Here is a 17,824-nt window from a genome sequence, read left to right as displayed (position 1 = left end):
CTTATGTTTTCCTGTTACAAATCAGTGCCCATTTGTTTTTTTTTTCTTACAGAAACATTGAACATTTCTTATATGGCCTGTCTAGTGATGAACTCTTTTAGCTTTCACTTGTCTGGAAATCTCCCTATTTCTCTTTCAATTCTGAAGGACAGCTTTGCTGGGTAGAGTATTATTGGTTGGCAGTTTTTTCCTTTTAGCATTCTTAATATATTGTGCTACTTCCCTCTGGCCTGCAAAGTTTGTGTTGAGAAATCTGGTAGCCTAATGGGTATTTCCTTATATTTAGCAAGTTGTTTTTCTCTTGTTGCTTTTAAGATTCTCTCCTTTAACATTTGAGACTGATTACATATGTCTTGTTTTGGATCTCTTGGGTTAATCTTATTTGTAATTTTCTGGGCTTCCTAGATCTGGATTTTTGTGTCCATTCCCACATTAAGACAGTTTCAACCATTATTTCCTCAAATAATTCTACTGCCCCTTTCTCTCTCTTCTCCTTCAGGGACTCCTATAATGTAAATGTTGGTCTGCTTGATGTTGTCCTATGTGTCCCATAAGCTATCTTCACTCTTTTTCATCTTTTTAAAATTTTGCTTCTCTGATTGGTAAGTTCCAGTGCCCTGTGTTCAGATTCAGTGACCTTTTCTTCTGCCTCTTCTAGTCTGCTGTTGAACACCTCTATTGTATTTCTCAGTTCAATTATTGTATTCTTCAGCTCTGTGCTTCTATTTGGTACTTTCTTGTATTTTCTATCTCTTTGTTGAAATTCTTACTTTGCTCACTTTTCCTTCTCCTGAGCTCAGTGAGCATCTTTATGACCATTATTTTGACTTCTTCATCAGGTAAGTCATTCACGACTGTTTCATTATGGTGTTTTTCTGAGGGTTTACCTTGTTCTTTCAATTGGAACATATTATGCTTTTTCTTCATTTTTCTTGTCTCTTTGTGTTGTTTTCTCTGTGTTAGATAAAACAGTCACCTTTCCCAGTCTTGAAGCATGGCCTCATTAGGAGATGGGCCTTATCGTTCAACTCTTCTTTAGCTCTTGACTGTCTCTCAAACCTTTGTGATTTCCAAGAAGTCAACTTTACATTTCATGTTCCCAATAGTTGAGGTATGCCAAGACCTCTCAGTGTTCCAAAGAGGAGGAACTTAGCACCTAGAGTTAGTCTGACTGGAGGTTAGGCAATCAGGCAGCTGCTTTTAAAGTATGCAAATATGCTTCTTTCACAAGAAGACTGGAAACTGGGTGTTTCTGTTGGCTCCCTCTGCACTGAGCCCTGATGTAATAGCCAATTAAGAACTGTTTCTTTGCTGCTATCCTGTTGAGCCTGTGAACACAAGCCCCATTGGCCATGGAGCCAGACTACCAAGGGAAGTATTTTCTGGATGGCAGACACAAAAGCAGGGCATTGGGAGAGCATGAATATGTTTTTGTCAGTCTTCCCCTCTCTGTAGAGAGTCAATCCCTAGATGTGTGGTTAATTACAAGCCTGCTCTTCAGGCCACAGCTATGTAGATAAGCTAATAGGCTTCTTTCACAGATATTGGTGACTTAAAACAAGGTAGAGGAGAATGAAAAGATGGTGTCCCCTGGCTTATGTTCTCTGAGAGCAACTTCATAAGTCCCTAGATGTGTGCCAAACCAGAGGCCTGTCCCTCAGGACAAAACTCTAAGACAAGCAAATAAGCTTCTTTCACAGAAAGACTGGGGATGTGCTATCCTTGCTGTCCCCAAGAACTGTCGTTTGTTTGTTACAGTCCCATGGGACCCATGAAACAAGGCCCCCTGGCCACATAGTCAGGTGATCAAGGGACATCCTCCGGGTGGCAGGCATGAAAGCCAGAACACCAGACACATATACAAGCTTCCTTCCTGGAAATACTGGCAATCTGGAGTATGGCAGAAGAAAAGTGTGAAGATAGTGTCCATCTTCTGAGGTCTCTGGAGATGAGACATCCCTGACAGTATCTCTAACATTATCCCATTTAATATTATTGGCAATTTATCTCTGCAATTATGGGTAATATCAAGAATTTTGTTAGACTCCTCTCTAATCTTTTTTTGGTGATATAAGCTGGTAATCCTAAAATGTAATGCACATCATAACTTTCCCCACTTCCTTTTTTCCTAATCAGGGGCTTGTTCTGACAGTTAATAAAAGCTTCTCTGAATTTCTCCAATTTTTGTTACCAGTGAGATTACACAAGTATTTCTCTAGGTTAACCTTGTTTCTTTAGAATAATGGTCAGCCCAAGAATTACCATTAGAGTCTGGGTGTTTGTGTTTCAATATTTATTGTTATTATAGCTATTTTATTAGATGGTCATAAAGCATATAGAATGTCTTTGTGGGGCACCTGGGTGGCTCAGTTGTTTAGGCGACTGACTCTTGATTTTGGCTCAGGTCATGATCTCAGGGTCATGAGATTGAACCCTGCGTGAGGCTCTGTGCTCCGCAGGGAGTCCTGCTTTCCCCCCCACTCCCTCCCCCAACTTTTTCTCTCAAATAAATAAATCCTAAAAAAAAAGTCTTTGTCATTCAACTTTTATAGGATTTTGTCAAGATCTTTAAAAGTCAAGATCCTCTAAGTCAAAAGCAGTCAGAATCCCCCCAAATGTAAGTATGTACATACAGTACAGTAATAGAATGAGACATCATATGTATCATTGTCCACACCAGAAGTTAGCAAAGCTGGATCCTGGAGTGATACAACTCCTTGATCTTTTACCCAGGAATTGGCAAAGCCTCTTTCCAAGCAGAGTCCAGGGGAAGACAGAGCACCTTTATCTGTCTCTCTAGGTCACCTGCTCCACTTAACCCCCTTTATATGGTTTTAATGCTTTTTTTTTTTTTAAAGATTTTATATATTTGACAGAGTGAGAGAGCACAAGCAGGGGGAGCAGCAGAGGGAGAGAGAGAGCAGGCTCTCTGCTGAGCAGGGAGCTCAACGTGGGACTCAATCCCAGGACCCTGGGAGAGATCACCACCAGAGCTGAAGGCAGACGTCCAATCAACTGAGCCACTCAAGTGCCCCTCTAATGCAGTTTCTGCTTGTGGGGAATGGTGGCAAGTGGTGAGCCACCAGCTCCCAGGTAGTATTATCTCCCTGCCTTTTAGAACTTTCAGCACTGCGGACAGCACCCCAGTCTGTTCTGTGCTCCAGGCTCTTGCTGCTATTTCCTGACCTCCTAACCCTGTGTTCTCCCAGACCCTTTACCTGGGGGCAGGGAGGTGAGGAATCAAGTTATCATTCTGTGGTCCTTGGCCAGCTCTGGCCAGTGACTGGCCCCATCACTTCTGCAAGAATTCATTTCCAGAGCTGGTTCCTTTGTCTCTTTCAGTCAAGGCCTCAATGAACACAACTCCACACAGCTATGGGGGTGAGGAGTGCCAGGAGCAGGCTAGAATCCTGCAGTTGCAGCCTTCCTAGCACCCTTCCTCCACCTTCCCTTTGCTTCTAGTCATTTGGCAACTTCTTACTTTCCAATCAAAATATAAGATACACATTCATCAAAAATAAGTGGACCTGCACAGTTCAAACTCATGTAGTTCAAGGGTCAAATGTATATCATCACCTAAGAGTATTTGCATATTTTGTTAATTTAAGAAAGGGTAAATTAAAATTTTTTGTATCCATTTCTTTCCATAAAGTGTACACTTTAAATATTACTTGTAAATTAATTTAAGGTCCACGTTTTTAAAGTTAGTTACCAATCTGGACATTAAAATTTCAGTAACATATTAAGTCTTCATGAATTGTAGTATTTAAAGATTTTTATAAAATGAAGCTATTTAAAAAGATATTTAAATGCTATATATGTACACATATATATACTGTATACACATACACACACATATATATACATATAAAACTTTTACTTTATTTTTTGTTTCTAAATTTTTTATTTAAATTCACTTTAATCGACATATACTGTATTATTAGTACCAGAGGTAGAATTCAGTGATTCGTCAATTGCATACAACACCCAGTGCTCATTAGTTCAAGTCTCTCTTTAATGCCCATCACCCAGTTACCCCATCCCCCCACCCATCTCCCCTGTTTGTTTCCTACAATTAAGAGTCTCTTATGGTTTGCCTCTCTCTTTTCCTCTTATTTTTCCTTACCTTCCCCTATGTTTATCTGTTTTATTTTTTTTTTTTTGAATTCCACATGAGTGAAATCCTATGGTATTTGTCTTTCTCTAGACTTATTTCACTTAGTATAATATAAAACCTTCCAGTTCCATCCAAATCATTGCAAATGGCAAGATTTCATTCTTTTTGATGGCTGAGTAATATTCCATTAAATATCTATATCTATCTACCTACCTACCTACCTACCACACCTCCTTCATCCATTCATCTGTTGATATATATCTGGGCTCTTTCCATATTTTGCCTATTGTGAACATTGCTGCTATAAACACTGGGGTGCATGCGCCCCTTCAAATCAGTATTTTTGTATCCTTTGGATAAATACCTAGTAGTGCAATTGCTGGGTTGTAGGCTATCTATGTGTTTAACTTTTTGAGGACCCTCCATACTGTTTTCCAGAGTGGCTGTACCAGTTTGCATTCCCACCAACAGTGTAAGAGTGTTTCCCTTCCTCTGCATCCTCACCAACATCTGCTGTTTCCTGAGTTGTTCATTTTAGCCATTCTGACTGGTATAAGGTAGTATCTCATTGTGGTTTTGATTTATTTCCCTGATGCCGAGTGATGTTGAACATTTTTTCATATGTCTGTTGGCCATTTGTATGTCTTTTGTGGAGAAATGTCTGTTCATGTCTTTTGCCCATTTCTTGACTGGATTCTTTGTTTTTTGGGTGTTGAATTGATAAGTTCTTTATAGATTTTGGGTACTAAAACCTTCATCTGTTAAGACATTTGTGAATATCTTCTCCCATTCCATAGACTGCCTTTTAGTTTTGTTTCCTTTGCTGTGCAAAAACTTTTTATGTTGATGAAGTTCCAGTAGCTCATTTTTGCTTTTGTTTCCCTTGCCTTTGGAGACAAAGCAAGAAGTTGCTGCAGCAGTGGTCAACGAGGTTGCTGCCTGTGTTTTCCTCCAGGATTTTGATGGATTCCTGTCTCTCATTCAGGTCTTTCATCCATTTTTGAGTTTATTTTTGTGTATGGTGTAAGAAAATGGTCCAGTTTCATTTTTCTACAAGTGGCTGTCCAATCTTCCTAGCACCATTTATTGAATAAATGTCCTTTTTCCATTGGATATTCTTTCCTGCTTTGTCGAGGATTAGTTGATGATAGAGTTGAGGGTCCATTTCTGGCTTCTCTATTCTGTTCCATTGATCTATGTGTCTGTTTTTGTGCCAGTACCATACTGTATTGCTGATTACAGCTTTGTAATAGAGCTTGAAGTCTGGAATTGTGATGCCACCAGCTCTGGTTTTCTTTGGCTATTCAGGGTCTTTTCTGGTTCCATACAAATTTTAGGATTGTTTGTTCCAGCTCTGTGAAAAAAGTTGATCGTATTTTAATAGGGATTGCACTAGTTGCTTTGGGTAGCATAGACATTTTAAAAGTATTTTTTTTCTTCCAATCCATGAGGCATGGAATGTTTTTTCATTTCCTTATATCTTCCTCAATTTCTTTCGTAGGTGTTCTATAGTTTTCAGAGTACAGATCCTTTACCTCTTTGGTTAGGTTTATTCCTAGGTATCTTATGGTTTTTGGTGCAATTGTAAATGGGATCGATTCCTTTATTTCTCTTTCTTCTGCCTCATGGTTAATGTATAGAAATGCAACTGACTTCTGTGCACTGATTTTTATCCTGTCACGTTGCTGAATTCCTGTATCTAGCAATTTTTTGGTGGAGTCTTTTGGGTTTTCTACATATAGTATCATGTGGTCTGTGAAGAGTGAAAGTTTGACTTCTTTGCCGATTTGGATGCCTTTTATTTCTTTTTGTTGTCTGACTGCTGAGGCTAGGACTTCCAGTACTATGTTGAACAAGAGTGCTGAGACCAGACATCCTTGTTGTGTTCCTGACCTTAGGGGAAAAGCTCTCAGTTCTTCCATGTTGAGGATGACATTTGCTGTGGGTATTTTGTATATGGTTTTTAGGTTATTGAGGTATGTTCCCTCTATCCCTACATGGTGGAGAGTTTTTATCAAGAAAGGATGCTATATTTTGTCAAATGCTTTTTCTGCATCTATTGAGAGGGTCATATGGTTCTTTCTTTTATTAATGTGGTGTATCACAACAATTGAATTGTGGATGTTGAACCACTCTTGACTCCAGGACTATATCCCACTTGGTCATGGTGAATAATCCTTTTATTTTTCAAAAAAATTTTGAAAGATTTTATGTATTTGAGAGAGAGTGAGGGAGAGCGAGCGGGCAAGAGAGAACACAGAGCCAAGGAGAGAGGTGGAGGGAGAAGCAGACTCCCCGCTGAGCAGGGAGCCCAACACGGGGCTTGATCCCGAGACCCTGGGATCATGACCTGAGCTGAAGGCAGATGCTTAACTGACTGAGCCACCCAGGTGCCCCATGAATAATCCTTTTAATGTACTGTTGGATCCTATTGGCTAGGGTCTTGGTGAGAATTTTTGCATCCATTTTCATCAGGGATATTGGTCTGTAATTCTCCTTTTTGGTGGGGTCTTTGTCTGGTTTTGGGATCAAGGTAATGCTGGCCTCATAGATTGAGTTTGGAAATTTTCCTGCCATTTCTGTTTTCTGAAACAGGTTTAGAAAAATAGGTATTCATTCTTTTTTAAATGTTTGGTAGAATTCCACTGCGAGGCCATCTGGCCCTGGACTTTTGTTTTTTGGGAGATTTTTGATTACCAATGTAATTTTTTTTGCTGGTTATGGGTCCATTCAGGCTGTCTGTTTCTTCCTATTTCAGTTTTGGTAATTGATATGTTTCTAGGAATGCATCCATTTCTTCCAGATTGCCTAATTTGTTGGCATATAATTGCTCATAATATTCTCTTATAATTCTTTGTATTTCTTCAGTGTTGGTTGTGATCTCTCCTCTTTCATTCATGATTTTATTTATTTGGGTCCTTTCTCTTTTCTCTTCAATAAGTCTGACGAAGGGCTTATCCTTCTTATTCTTTCAAAGAACCAGCTTCTGGGGCGCCTGGGTGGCTCAGTCAGTTAAGCGTCTGCCTTTGTCTCAGGTCACAATACCAGAGTCCTGGGATTGAGCCCTGAGTCTTGGGATCCCTGCTTGGTGGGGAGTCTGCTTCTCCCTCTGCCTGCCACTCCCCCTGCTTGTGCTCTCCCTCTCAAATAGGTAAATAAAATCTTTAAAAACAAACTCCCCGCCCCCCAAATACCCAAAGAACCAGCTCCTAGTTTTGTTTGTCTGTTCTAATGTTCCTCTGATTTCTATATCATTGACTTATCCTCTAATCTTTATTATTTCTCTCCTTCTGCTGGATTTAGGCTTTGTTTGCTGTTCTTTTTTCAGCTCCTTTAGGTGTAAGGTTAGGTTGTGCATTAGACACTTTTTTTGTTTCTCAAAAAGGCCTGTATTGCTACATAGTTCCCTCTTAGGACCACCTTTGCTGCATCCCAAAGGTTCTGAACTGTCATGTTTTCATTTTCATTTGCTTCCATGTATTTTTAAAATTCCTCTTTAATTTCCTGGTTGACCCATTCATTCTTGAGTAGGATGCTCTTTAAACTCCATGTATTTGTGTTCTTTCCAAATTTTTTCTTGTAGTTGACTTCAAGTTTTAAAGCATCATGGTCTGAAAATATGCATGGAATATCAATTTTTAAAATTTATGATTATTTTTTACTGGTTGAGGCCTAATTTGTGATGTGGTATGTGATCTATTCTGGACAATGTTCCATGTGCACTCAAGAAGAATGTGTATTCTGTTGCTTTAAGATGGAATGCTCTGAATGTATCTGTGAAGTCCATCTAATCCAGTGTGTAATTCAAAGCCCTTGTTTCCTTGTTGATCTTCTGCTTAGATGATCTGTCCATGGCTGTGAGTGGGGTGTTAAAGTCCCTTACTATCATTATATTATTATCAATGTGTTTAATTTTGTTATTAATTTATGTATTTGGCTGCTCCCAAGTTAGGGGCATAAATATTTACAGTTGTTAGATCTTCTTGTTAGATAGACCCTTTTATTATACAGTGTCCTTCTTCATCTCTTATTACAGTCTTTGGTTTAAAATCTAATTTGTCTGATATAAGGATTGCCACCCTAGCTTTCTTTTGATGTCCATTAGCATGATAAATAGTTCTCCACCCCTTCACTTTCAATCTGGAGGTGTCTTTGGGTCTAAAATGATTCTCTTGTAAGCGGCACATCGATGGGTCTTGTTTTTTATCCATTCTGATACCCTATGTCTTTTGATTGGAGCATTTAGTCCATTTTAATTTATTTTTTAAAGATTTATTATTTTGAGAGAGAGAGTGAGCAAGCACGAGCACAGGGAGGGGCAGAGGGAGAGGAAGAGAATCCCAGACTTCTCACTGAGCAAGGAGCTCAATGCTGGGCTTGATCTCACAACCCTGAGATCATGACCTGAGCCGAAATCAAAGAGTTGGATGCTTAACTGACTGAGCCGCCCAGATGCCCCAGAGCTTTTACTTTTATTTTTTAAAGATTTTGTTTATTTATGAAAGAGCGAGAAGGAGCAGGGGGAGCAGCAGGTAGAGGGAGAAGCAGACTCCCTGCTGAGCAAGGAGCCCAATGCGGGACTTGATCCCAGGACCCCAGGATCGTGACCTGAGCCAAAGGCAGACACTTGACTAAGCCGCCCAGGCATCCCGAGCTTTTACTTTTTTTTTTTTTTTATGTATAATCCACATTTTGTTGTTTTTACTTATCAACTACTCTATTTTTTAAAAATTTTTTTCATAGTATTTTTATTATGTTATTCACCATACAGTACATCCCTGGTTTTCGATGTAAAGTTCGACGATTCATTAATTGCGTATAGCACCCAGTGCACCATGCAATACGTGCCCTCCTTACTACCCATCACCAGCCGAGCTTTTACTGTTAAATTCAACCCTAACTTAGTGTAAAGGAAGCTAAGTTTTTTTTTTTTTAAAGATTTTATTTATTTATTTGATAGAGACAGAGACAGCCAGCGAGAGAGGGAACACAAGCAGGGGGAGTGGGAGAGGAAGAAGCAGGCTCATAGTGGAGGAGCCTGATGTGGGGCTCGATCCCACAACGCCGGGATCACGCCCTGAGCCGAAGGCAGACGCTTAACCGCTGTGCCACCCAGGCGCCCCGGAAGCTAAGTTTTTCACCATAAACTGTTAGACTGAATCCTGTCAAGAGTTCAGGTTAGGTGGGTACGTTGCCAGGCAAACACCTCCTGGGAGAGCTATTTGGAAGTGAGTAACAGCAGAAGCTCTTGTAATTTTTCCTCATTTCATGTGTATGGTGTTTCTCAGTCCCGCTGCTCAGAGCAGCATGGGGTGAAATTAGAACTTAAAAGAGGAAGGCATTTGGGAGTGTCAGGTGATTCTTATGAAGAAGTTCAGGCAACCTTAATAAGATACCTTTATTGAGGTAAAGTTTGCCAACCAAATTGTTTCTCTTGTAAATGAGTTAATATGAGGCTCACCTGTTTTCATTACTCTGTAGCACCTGGTTTGCTTTGGTGGAGAAAGATACTCTCCAGCCTTAAATGTGTCCTGGTTTTGCAAGTGCACACAGGAGATCCCGCTAGTGAGACTGTATGAGGGCCAGGTCTGCCATGGGCCCAGATCACCAGAGCTTGGATTGTACAGGAATCTGGTGTCCCTGAGGGACAAAATATAGGTTGGAAAAGCGATGTGGCTGGTTCTACTGAGCCTTGGTGTAAAGCAGAGAAGAGGTCAGACTCAAATTCATTTTTTACATTTCACCTAAACCACTCTGACCTCGAGGATGGTTGGATTTCTTCATGATGTAATTGACCTCAAACAGAACATTTATGTTTAGCGTCTCCTGGTTACCCAGCAAGGCTGGGTGTTCAAAGGCTGGCTTTAAAATAGCCTGGAAATAAGCGGGTGAGAAAAGCAAGTTGGAGCAGGCAAGGCTGTGTGAAAGAGTAAACCAGGCTGACGTGCTGCGGCATACCCACCTTGCCTGGAATGTGTTGTTTCTACAGGTACCATTTGGAGGATCTGTGGGAATTTTAAAATTGGAAAAGGGTTAACACACTTCTATTTAAAAGGAAGAATAAATTTTAGATACGTCAATTTTTTTTCTCTCAAGGATCTTCAGTGACCACCATGGAATGACATGGAATTTAATTAGACCACAGGGGGTTCCAGCCACGACAAATTCAACTGCACAGAATAAGGCAATGATAGAATGGCATATTTTGGGGTGACAGAATCCAAATAAATTCACCTTGCTGTAAAGACGAGACACATAACAATTCAAGGCTTTTGAAAAAAGCATCATTTATTTCAAAGTACAACACAAAGTTGTATTTTTAAGAAATACACATTCAATCTTGTATCCCAAGACTTGGCTATGTGCATTTCAGTTTATCTTTAAAATAAATTCAGGTATACAAATGGTACATACCTCAAGTACAAACAGCACAGAAAATGCATATGGTCTCAACCGAATGTTTTTACATTCATTCACTGTTCTTAAAGTTGACTTACATTTCTGTAATCTGCTTTTAAACCAAGACAGCCTTATTTTAAAAAAATACTCTGTATTTTTCAGCACAAAGTCCTCATACATTTTTAAAATTAGATCTTGGTGCATAATATTGCGAAATTATTAAAAACCAAACTTGGTAATTTAATAAAATTGTCACATGCCAGGACTTCTGAATCAACTCAAATTATTTCCTTAGCTGTAAATGTCAAATTTGTGTTCATACAGATAAATAAAGGATGGCAGAAGACAGGTGGTGGAAACTTGATAGCAGTTAAGGTTTTCAGATGTACAGGTCTTATTAGAGTTTGTGGCTGAGTCCAGACTTTTCCCTAAAAGCACAACAGCAAATCTCATATTATCATAATTGCAAGAAAGATCTGAAAGAAGCGAGTGGTACAAGCCTGCCCTGCTTGAATCTGTTTTGCAAAGATGAGGGGGGTGGGGAGTGGGAAGCTACAGCAGTGACGGCCTTCAAAAGATGTCTCAAACACTGGCATATCATGATCTAGACGAGGGGGCCCCACTTTTGGTTTTTGTTTTTGTTGTTGCCTAATTTCAATTCTCATGAGGGAAGTGTGAATTAGACCAAGGGTCAGAGCTTCTTCTTCCTATTGTGGGGCTCCATATCCGCCATGGGTTGTACGTTTGCCCCAAGTCATCGGCCGGACTAGACGTGGAGGGAGCATGAGGAGCAGAGGAGTTTTCTGTGCCCATGAGGCCGATGCTCGGCAGCGTGTTGGCTGGAGTGGTGAAGGGCAGGGTACTGTTCAGGTTGCTGGACCAGATCGAGTTGCTGAATGGAGTGGTGGACCACAAGCCGCTGGTGTTGCCAAGGATCGACTGACAAGACAGAAAACACGCGGCACGGAGCATGAGGACCGACAGGCATGCAGGCGGTACACGGCTAAAGCTTATGCTAAACATTGGGGCTGGGCCATAGCTTCTTTCACCTTCTTTATGTTCAAACAAATGTGTCATATGTACAGCCTTCTCAGAGTCTGAGCAGATGCGTCTGCTATTATTTTAAAGAAGGGCTGGCGAACTACAGTCAGTGGGCCACATCCAGCCCTGCCTGGTTCTGTAAATAAAAGGTTTGCTGGGACGCGGCTGCACCCGCTTGTGGCTGGGCCGTCTGGCCACGTCTGCACTACCCCGGCAGAGGTGAACAGACGCGAAGCAGCGGCATGGCCTGCGAAGCCCAAAATATTTACTGACCCCCGTTCTAAAAGCATCTTAAACATTCTTTAAAACTGAAGCCAGAATGATTTGCAAGTGAAGACAAGCTTTGAAATCTAGGAAGGTAAAATACCTATTTTCAACCCTGCTTGTCTAATTTAGTTTTCCTGAGAATGAAGAAGGAATCACAGTGGGATATTTTTCTGTCATAATTTTGTGAAAGCGGAAACCAGTAATTATCTTGGTAAGCATACTTTTTTGAAGCATGATCTTTACAGAAAAATTTAGCTGAGAAAACCAACAAATGTACGCTGGAAAAGCTCAAGCTAAGACACAGGTGTTCCCCAGAAGCAAAACCAATGCCCTCTTCCCACAGCTCGCTCCTGGGGGCCTGAGCGGCTGCAGAGCATAGAGTGAAGGCCGCCGCAGCCGCTGTCTGGCCCCCAGCCACCCTTGCAGGCTGACTTCCAGGTTGGGAAGAGGCTGGAATGACTTGGCTCAACTCGCAGACCCACCCCACAGGTGCTCACTTGTTCTTTCTAGAATTTCTTGACTGTAACTGCTGAAGACTATGGATGGGTCACTCTGGCAGAATATGAAGACACAGCAGTGGAGGCCGTGGAAGAACTAACGTGCCCCTTCTGTGCTGCTCTGTGGCCTCTATAACGGCAGCAGTGCCGCCTGATTAACAGTGACAGCGACAGCAGTAATGAGGGAGGAGGGGAGGCCAAGCCCCGAGTACTCACTGTGGCCGTGTGGGTTGGGGAACTGGAACTGGCTGGCCAGGAAGGGCTGGGATCCGTTGCTGGAGAGTCCCACAGGTATGAAGGGCCACTACTAAACTCATTCCAGCCTCTCTGGGAGGCCTGATTGCATGACCGAGATAACCCGAGTTTGCTGAAAACTTCTGCAAATAAGGAAGCAATCACATCTGTATTATTTTGCCATGCTCACTCACCTAGGATAAGATGGGGCACTCCCTCAGAGGCACATGACCCCCACTGCTTGCTCAGAGCCCCCCACCTGCTCTGCCAGCTCCCACCACACCCTGGGGAGAATGGGGCACAGGGGGCATTCCCCAGAACTCAAGCACACGGCACACAATCTGAGCTCTTTACCCGCCCCCATCATTGGATGACATCAAGTGCAAACATCCCATCGCTAACATGACCGCAGCTAATGCAAAGCTCACACGGTTGCCTCTAGTTTTGGACACCAAGTAAGGAGCCCAGCATGGCCAGGAGTCATCTTTCAGGCACACAGTCCTTTCTTGAAGTTCTTCAATAAATGCTGGGGAACACAAACCAACTGGCACTCCTGGCACTGAGCTGGCTCCACCAGACCTTTGGGGTGGTGGCGGGGGAGGGGAGAGGTGGTGGAAGAGGAGACCCTTTTGAGAGCTTCCCACGGGGCCTCCCTCTTTGTGGGCGGCTGTTGCAGGGGCTGAGGAGGCCCGGGCTCCCGAGCATCGTCTGGGAGAGCAGCCACAGCCATGCTGCCCTAGAGTCAGCCTGCATGTCTTCTACTGGTACTGGACTACAAGGACACAGAAACACACCTCTTAGAAAAGTACTAAATGACAGGCTTGGGGCGCCTGGGTGGCTCAGTTAAGCGTCTGCCTTAAGCTCAGGTCGTGATCTCGGGGTCCCGGGATCGAGCCCTACATCGGGCTCCCTGCTTAGTGGGGAGTCTGCTTTTCCCTCTCCCCCCACCACTTGTGCTCGCTCGCTCGCATTCTCTCAAATAAAATCTTTAAAAAAAAAAAAAGACAGGCTTTCCTAGTTCAGTGTATTTCTCCACACATAAAACTAGACCTCATCTTCCTTTCTTCTTTGTCCACGGGCTTATTAGTTACAGGTCTAGTGTTAAACACTCACCACCAGTTAGGTTAAAAGAATTTCCAAAGGCCGAGAACGAATTGAGGGGTGTGAAGTCAGGGCTGCTGGGGTTGCTGGCGGGACTCCACAAACCCGAGCTGGATGTTACAGGAGGAAAACGCAACACACAGAGATGTATAACGGTTAGTGGGAACAGGCCTGTTACACACGGCTTCAGAGACGGCGGGCGCCGCTTCCCCTGGGGGCACTCAGATATTAAAGACAAAGGCTTCTATGCCACAAAGGATTCAGGCACAGAGAGGTTCTGAGCTCCTAGCCTACCGGAAGCTGTGAGCCTGGTTCAAAGCAAGTGTTCTGCAGACAGAACAGGTATTTTTTTTTCCTTACGTTTACTTTTTGGTAATGGAAGATTTATTTAAAAATTTCAAATCTAGGACTCATCCCTTTTAGTACAAGGTAGGTAAAACTGGGGCTGTACTGACAGTCTTTACAGTTGTTTATTTGGGAAAATGAGCCGAGGCAATCACCGCCATGGCACCGTGCCCAGGAGGGTTACTCTGGGTCAGGACAGCGGCATCTCCAGTAACTTACTACACTGTCTAGTACTAACTCCAGTTGCCTTTGCAAACATAGTTTGTTCTCCTATCTCTAATTATCAGCTCACATTCTTTCTTATGACAGACCACGAGAGTGAAGAAGGAATGGACCCACACCTGCCCCTGTCGCGGGGGCCACCGGGCATTCTGCTTCCACCCTGACCGCTTTGATGGCCTACTTGGAATCTCGGGGGAACACGGGTATGGAGAAGCTAATCTTGACGTTTTCTTTTGATTAAGAATGGTCTACCGTACCTGTCTGAGCCATCGCTGTCGACAGGAGTGTGTGAAATACCAAGGCTGCTGGAAAAATCTGTTTTGTTTGAAGAAACTTTAGCAAAGCCATTCCCGCCTGTAACAATGGACTCTGAATCAATCAAAGGCAATTCCACCGTGCCCGAAGCCCAGGTGTGACAGGTCAGACACCAAGCCACTCACCTGGACTCTTGTCGTACCCGGCTGTGACCGCAGCAAAAGTGGGGTTGCCGTTCTTGCCAGGGAGCGAGGCTGCTTTTGTCAATTTGTGTTTGCTTCCATTTGGCTGCTTGGTTTTAGGGTCGCTTGAAGGAAGAAGCAAAGAGAAGCACTCATTCCTCATTAGTCCACGGTACAGGTCCATTGGGCGCACTTGTCTTACGTGGTATGGCTGCCCCAGGACTGAGCCCATGCAGTGTCCTCACTGTGGCTGGGCCCAGGTTTTGATGCGGATCTAGAAACAGCCCAGGACAGAACCCAGAGCACGGCCTGGCCTCACACATAATGCTCCCAGACCTAAGACTGTGCTGTCCGATGGGACATAAGGGACTTCGGGGAAAGGTGTGAAAATAGAAGGCCCCTAGGAAGGGGACCAGGGCGGGGATGAGCATTTAGGGACTGGAAAAGCTGCAGTCCCATTTTAAAGAATACTAGTTAGGGAGTCACTGGGTCGTGGGCCAAAGAGGAGAACAAGGGCTCACTGGCAGGCAACACTATGTGACAGGGTTCCAGTCTCCGGCTCCTGTCAGGACCTGGTAGGGGGCCCGGTTCTGCAACGGCCCCGGGGGGGGGGCACCCTGCCCCCTGGCTCTTTGGCAAGAGAGAAGAATCGGGCAGGTCGGCTGTACGTTCAGGCTGGGTGGTTCCCCAAGGGCAAAGCAGGGCGGTGACGTGCGGTGCTGACGCCAGTGCTGGCACTCACTAAGGACCCGTGCTGGGCTCCTTCCTCTCACTGACGTTACTGTTAACACCAAGTTAGGCAAACTCTGCCGGGCTCTGGGCCTCCAGGGAGGACTGCCCTCGAGGGGTCCCGCCTGCCCATCAGGAGGCCGCTGCCTCTGCGCACGGCAGCTCCTGCAGCACCTCTTGCGGCGGCCAGGCTCGGGCCAGACCCTGCCCTCGTAACTGCCGTAAGGTCGAACTAAACTTCCCGTGAAGCCGCTTCCTCAACGCACGGGGCAGCTGCAGACCTTCATGTGATACTCAGGATGCTTACTGACTCCTGAATTAGAACGTAATTCTACTAGGTTAAATGATGCACAGCTGGGGTGGGGCCCCAACATAGGGGCACCGACCCCGGGAGAGGGCAGAAAACTAGAGGACAGACAGGAGAGGTGGGACCTGACAGCAGGCTGTGGCCGCTGAGCGTTTTCACTCAAAGGACGCAAGCATCTACAGAACTTGGTTATCTCAAGGGGGGGCAGCCGGGGACCCACCTGCTGGAGCTGCTGTTGACGATGCTGCTGTAGCTGCCCCGGGTCGAGAACGGGCAAGGTGCAGCGGGGGGAGAGGGAGAGGCAGGTGTCGGTGAGGTCTGGCGTTGTTTTAGGAAGATGTCTGCGTTGAGGGTTTGCAGAGAAAGTTTATAAAGACTATCAGTAGCTGGAAATGAAAAATAAAAGGTCTCATTAATGTAGTGTTTTGATTTTTACTCTTGAAATTAGTTACTTTTGGTATTCTGACAGAATGCAGAACTCAAGCACTTCTATAAAAACAACCAAAGCTTTTACATGTGTTCTGTTTAAAGGTTTGAAAGGAAAAAAGAAGTCCCGTGTCCTTCTGTATCATGAGGTTTTCCAATTCACCAACGTGACTCCTCTCTCCTCGGTGCTCTGCCGGACCCTCCTGGACAGGCTCTCCCATCCCAGGCTGGAAAGGCAGCTTTTCCACATCCTTCAGGGACGGGCAGGTAAAGTCAGTGCTTGGGACAGGAACGAGTCCCTGTACTTCCATCCAGGCTCACACCTGCGGCAGGTGTGGGGTGGGGGGAACATCCCTGAGTCCCATAGCTTGACCCTACCCTGCACTCCGCAGGCACGCCTGGGGCGCTGCCGCCCCAGTCCGCTTTACAAGGACACGAGCTCCTACGAGAGTCCTACTGTCCTTTAGGATAATGTGTACATAGTTGTTTGAGAAATTTAACATAGAAAAAACTTCTGTTGTGAAATACTCATTCTGCACTAAGAGGAAACACACATAACTTCTTTGAGAAAACTGCATCAGCTGGCGCCCCCCACCACGCGCAGGGGGGGGCACCCTGCCCCAGCCACTGCCATTCGAAGAGGTGTAAGGAAGGGTCTCTGGCCTCTGCAAGCTCAGTCTCCACGGGCTCCCGGGCTGTGAGGATGCGCACGTACCCACAGTTATCCTGGCACAACTGCCCCGTCTTGTCACCCTCCTTTCCTATCCCTGCCAAGCGCAGCCCTTCCACCTTGGCACAGTCCCACCTCATCCCTGCCCAACGGCCCTTCCTGCCCCGTGCAGGCCCTGTCTGCAGTGAGGACAGTCTGCTCTACTCCCATTTTCTGTGAAGGGTCTGTTTCATCTCACTTCCAGAAAAAACTGAAGCCTGCTCAGCACGGTGGTTCCACGTCGCTTGTGATTCTCTCCCGCACCCGTGGTTTTCCCCAAACCCCCAGGGCTCAGGGTCTGGATAAAGCTGCATGTTCCTTGGCTGTGTCAAGGCAGCAGTTACAGCACTGCCATGCTAAGCCCCCTTCCTCTTGAAGCCCAAGCTCTCCGTTCATTCCCCATCTCCAGTGCCACTTGGACCGACCCCAGGATTCTGAGGTTCCTCAGTGGTGCTGCCACCTTATTCACTGTCCTTGTCTCCACTCCACTAGCTCTCACTCTTGATTATGTGGCTAATCCCTTTCTTATTTGCTCTGTTGTCTGTTGACTCAGTGCCCATGTTCAGGGCCCATCTCAAAGCTCTCCACCTTTCTGCCTGCCTCGGAAGCCCCTACAGCACAGTGTGTCTGATATCACCTCTACATGGTAGGGCCACAGCAGCAGAGCTTATGCTGACTCCACTGGGCCGCAGATAACCCTACGAAACTGGCTCCCTGGGAACACCGTATCCCCAATGCTGAAAACCTCCCTCTGTGGCGGAGGTGATGTCTGTTTAATATGGAACGGCCCAAATCACAAAGGAGAAGCCAAAGACCAGTGTCCAGCTGAAACCTCAGAGGGGAATTTAGGAAACAAAAAGCATCCAGCCTGGACACTGGGACTACTGAGAGATTCGTTCAAGATCTCTTGAATGACCAGGGATTTAGGTTTGTATCTCATCCCAGGCAAAAAAAAAAAAAAAAGAAAAAGTATTAAAAAGTACCAGAACGTCT

The 17,824-nt window shown here is 44.6% G+C and overlaps 1 protein-coding gene across 2 annotated transcripts in view; it reads right to left on the bottom strand.

Moving 5' to 3' along the window:
• Positions 1-10,383: 10,383 nt before the first annotated feature.
• The window catches only part of TMEM131 (transmembrane protein 131), a 234,989-nt gene continuing 227,548 nt past the window's right edge, over positions 10,384-17,824 (bottom strand). The window contains exons 36-41 of one of the 2 annotated variants that reach the window (XM_087863335.1): positions 15,917-16,037; positions 14,664-14,785; positions 14,481-14,577; positions 13,669-13,766; positions 12,538-12,698; positions 10,384-11,455 (exon numbers count right to left, since the gene is read on the bottom strand). In XM_087863335.1, coding sequence (XP_087719461.1) covers positions 11,171-11,455; positions 12,538-12,698; positions 13,669-13,766; positions 14,481-14,577; positions 14,664-14,785; positions 15,917-16,037 — 884 coding nt within the window. In that variant the 3' untranslated portion in view covers positions 10,384-11,170. Of the gene's footprint in view, positions 11,456-12,537; positions 12,699-13,668; positions 13,767-14,480; positions 14,578-14,663; positions 14,786-15,916; positions 16,083-17,824 lie in introns of both variants that reach the window. The other variant, XM_045771747.2, reaches the window with a different exon arrangement.

Source organism: Ursus americanus, chromosome 7 (assembly GCF_024610735.1).
Source record: "Ursus americanus isolate L20-20 chromosome 7, mUrsAme1.1.p, whole genome shotgun sequence".
NCBI classification, from domain to species: domain Eukaryota; kingdom Metazoa; phylum Chordata; class Mammalia; order Carnivora; family Ursidae; genus Ursus; species Ursus americanus.
Note: the sequence above shows the minus strand (reverse complement) of the source record. Positions and strands in the feature narration are given on the sequence as shown.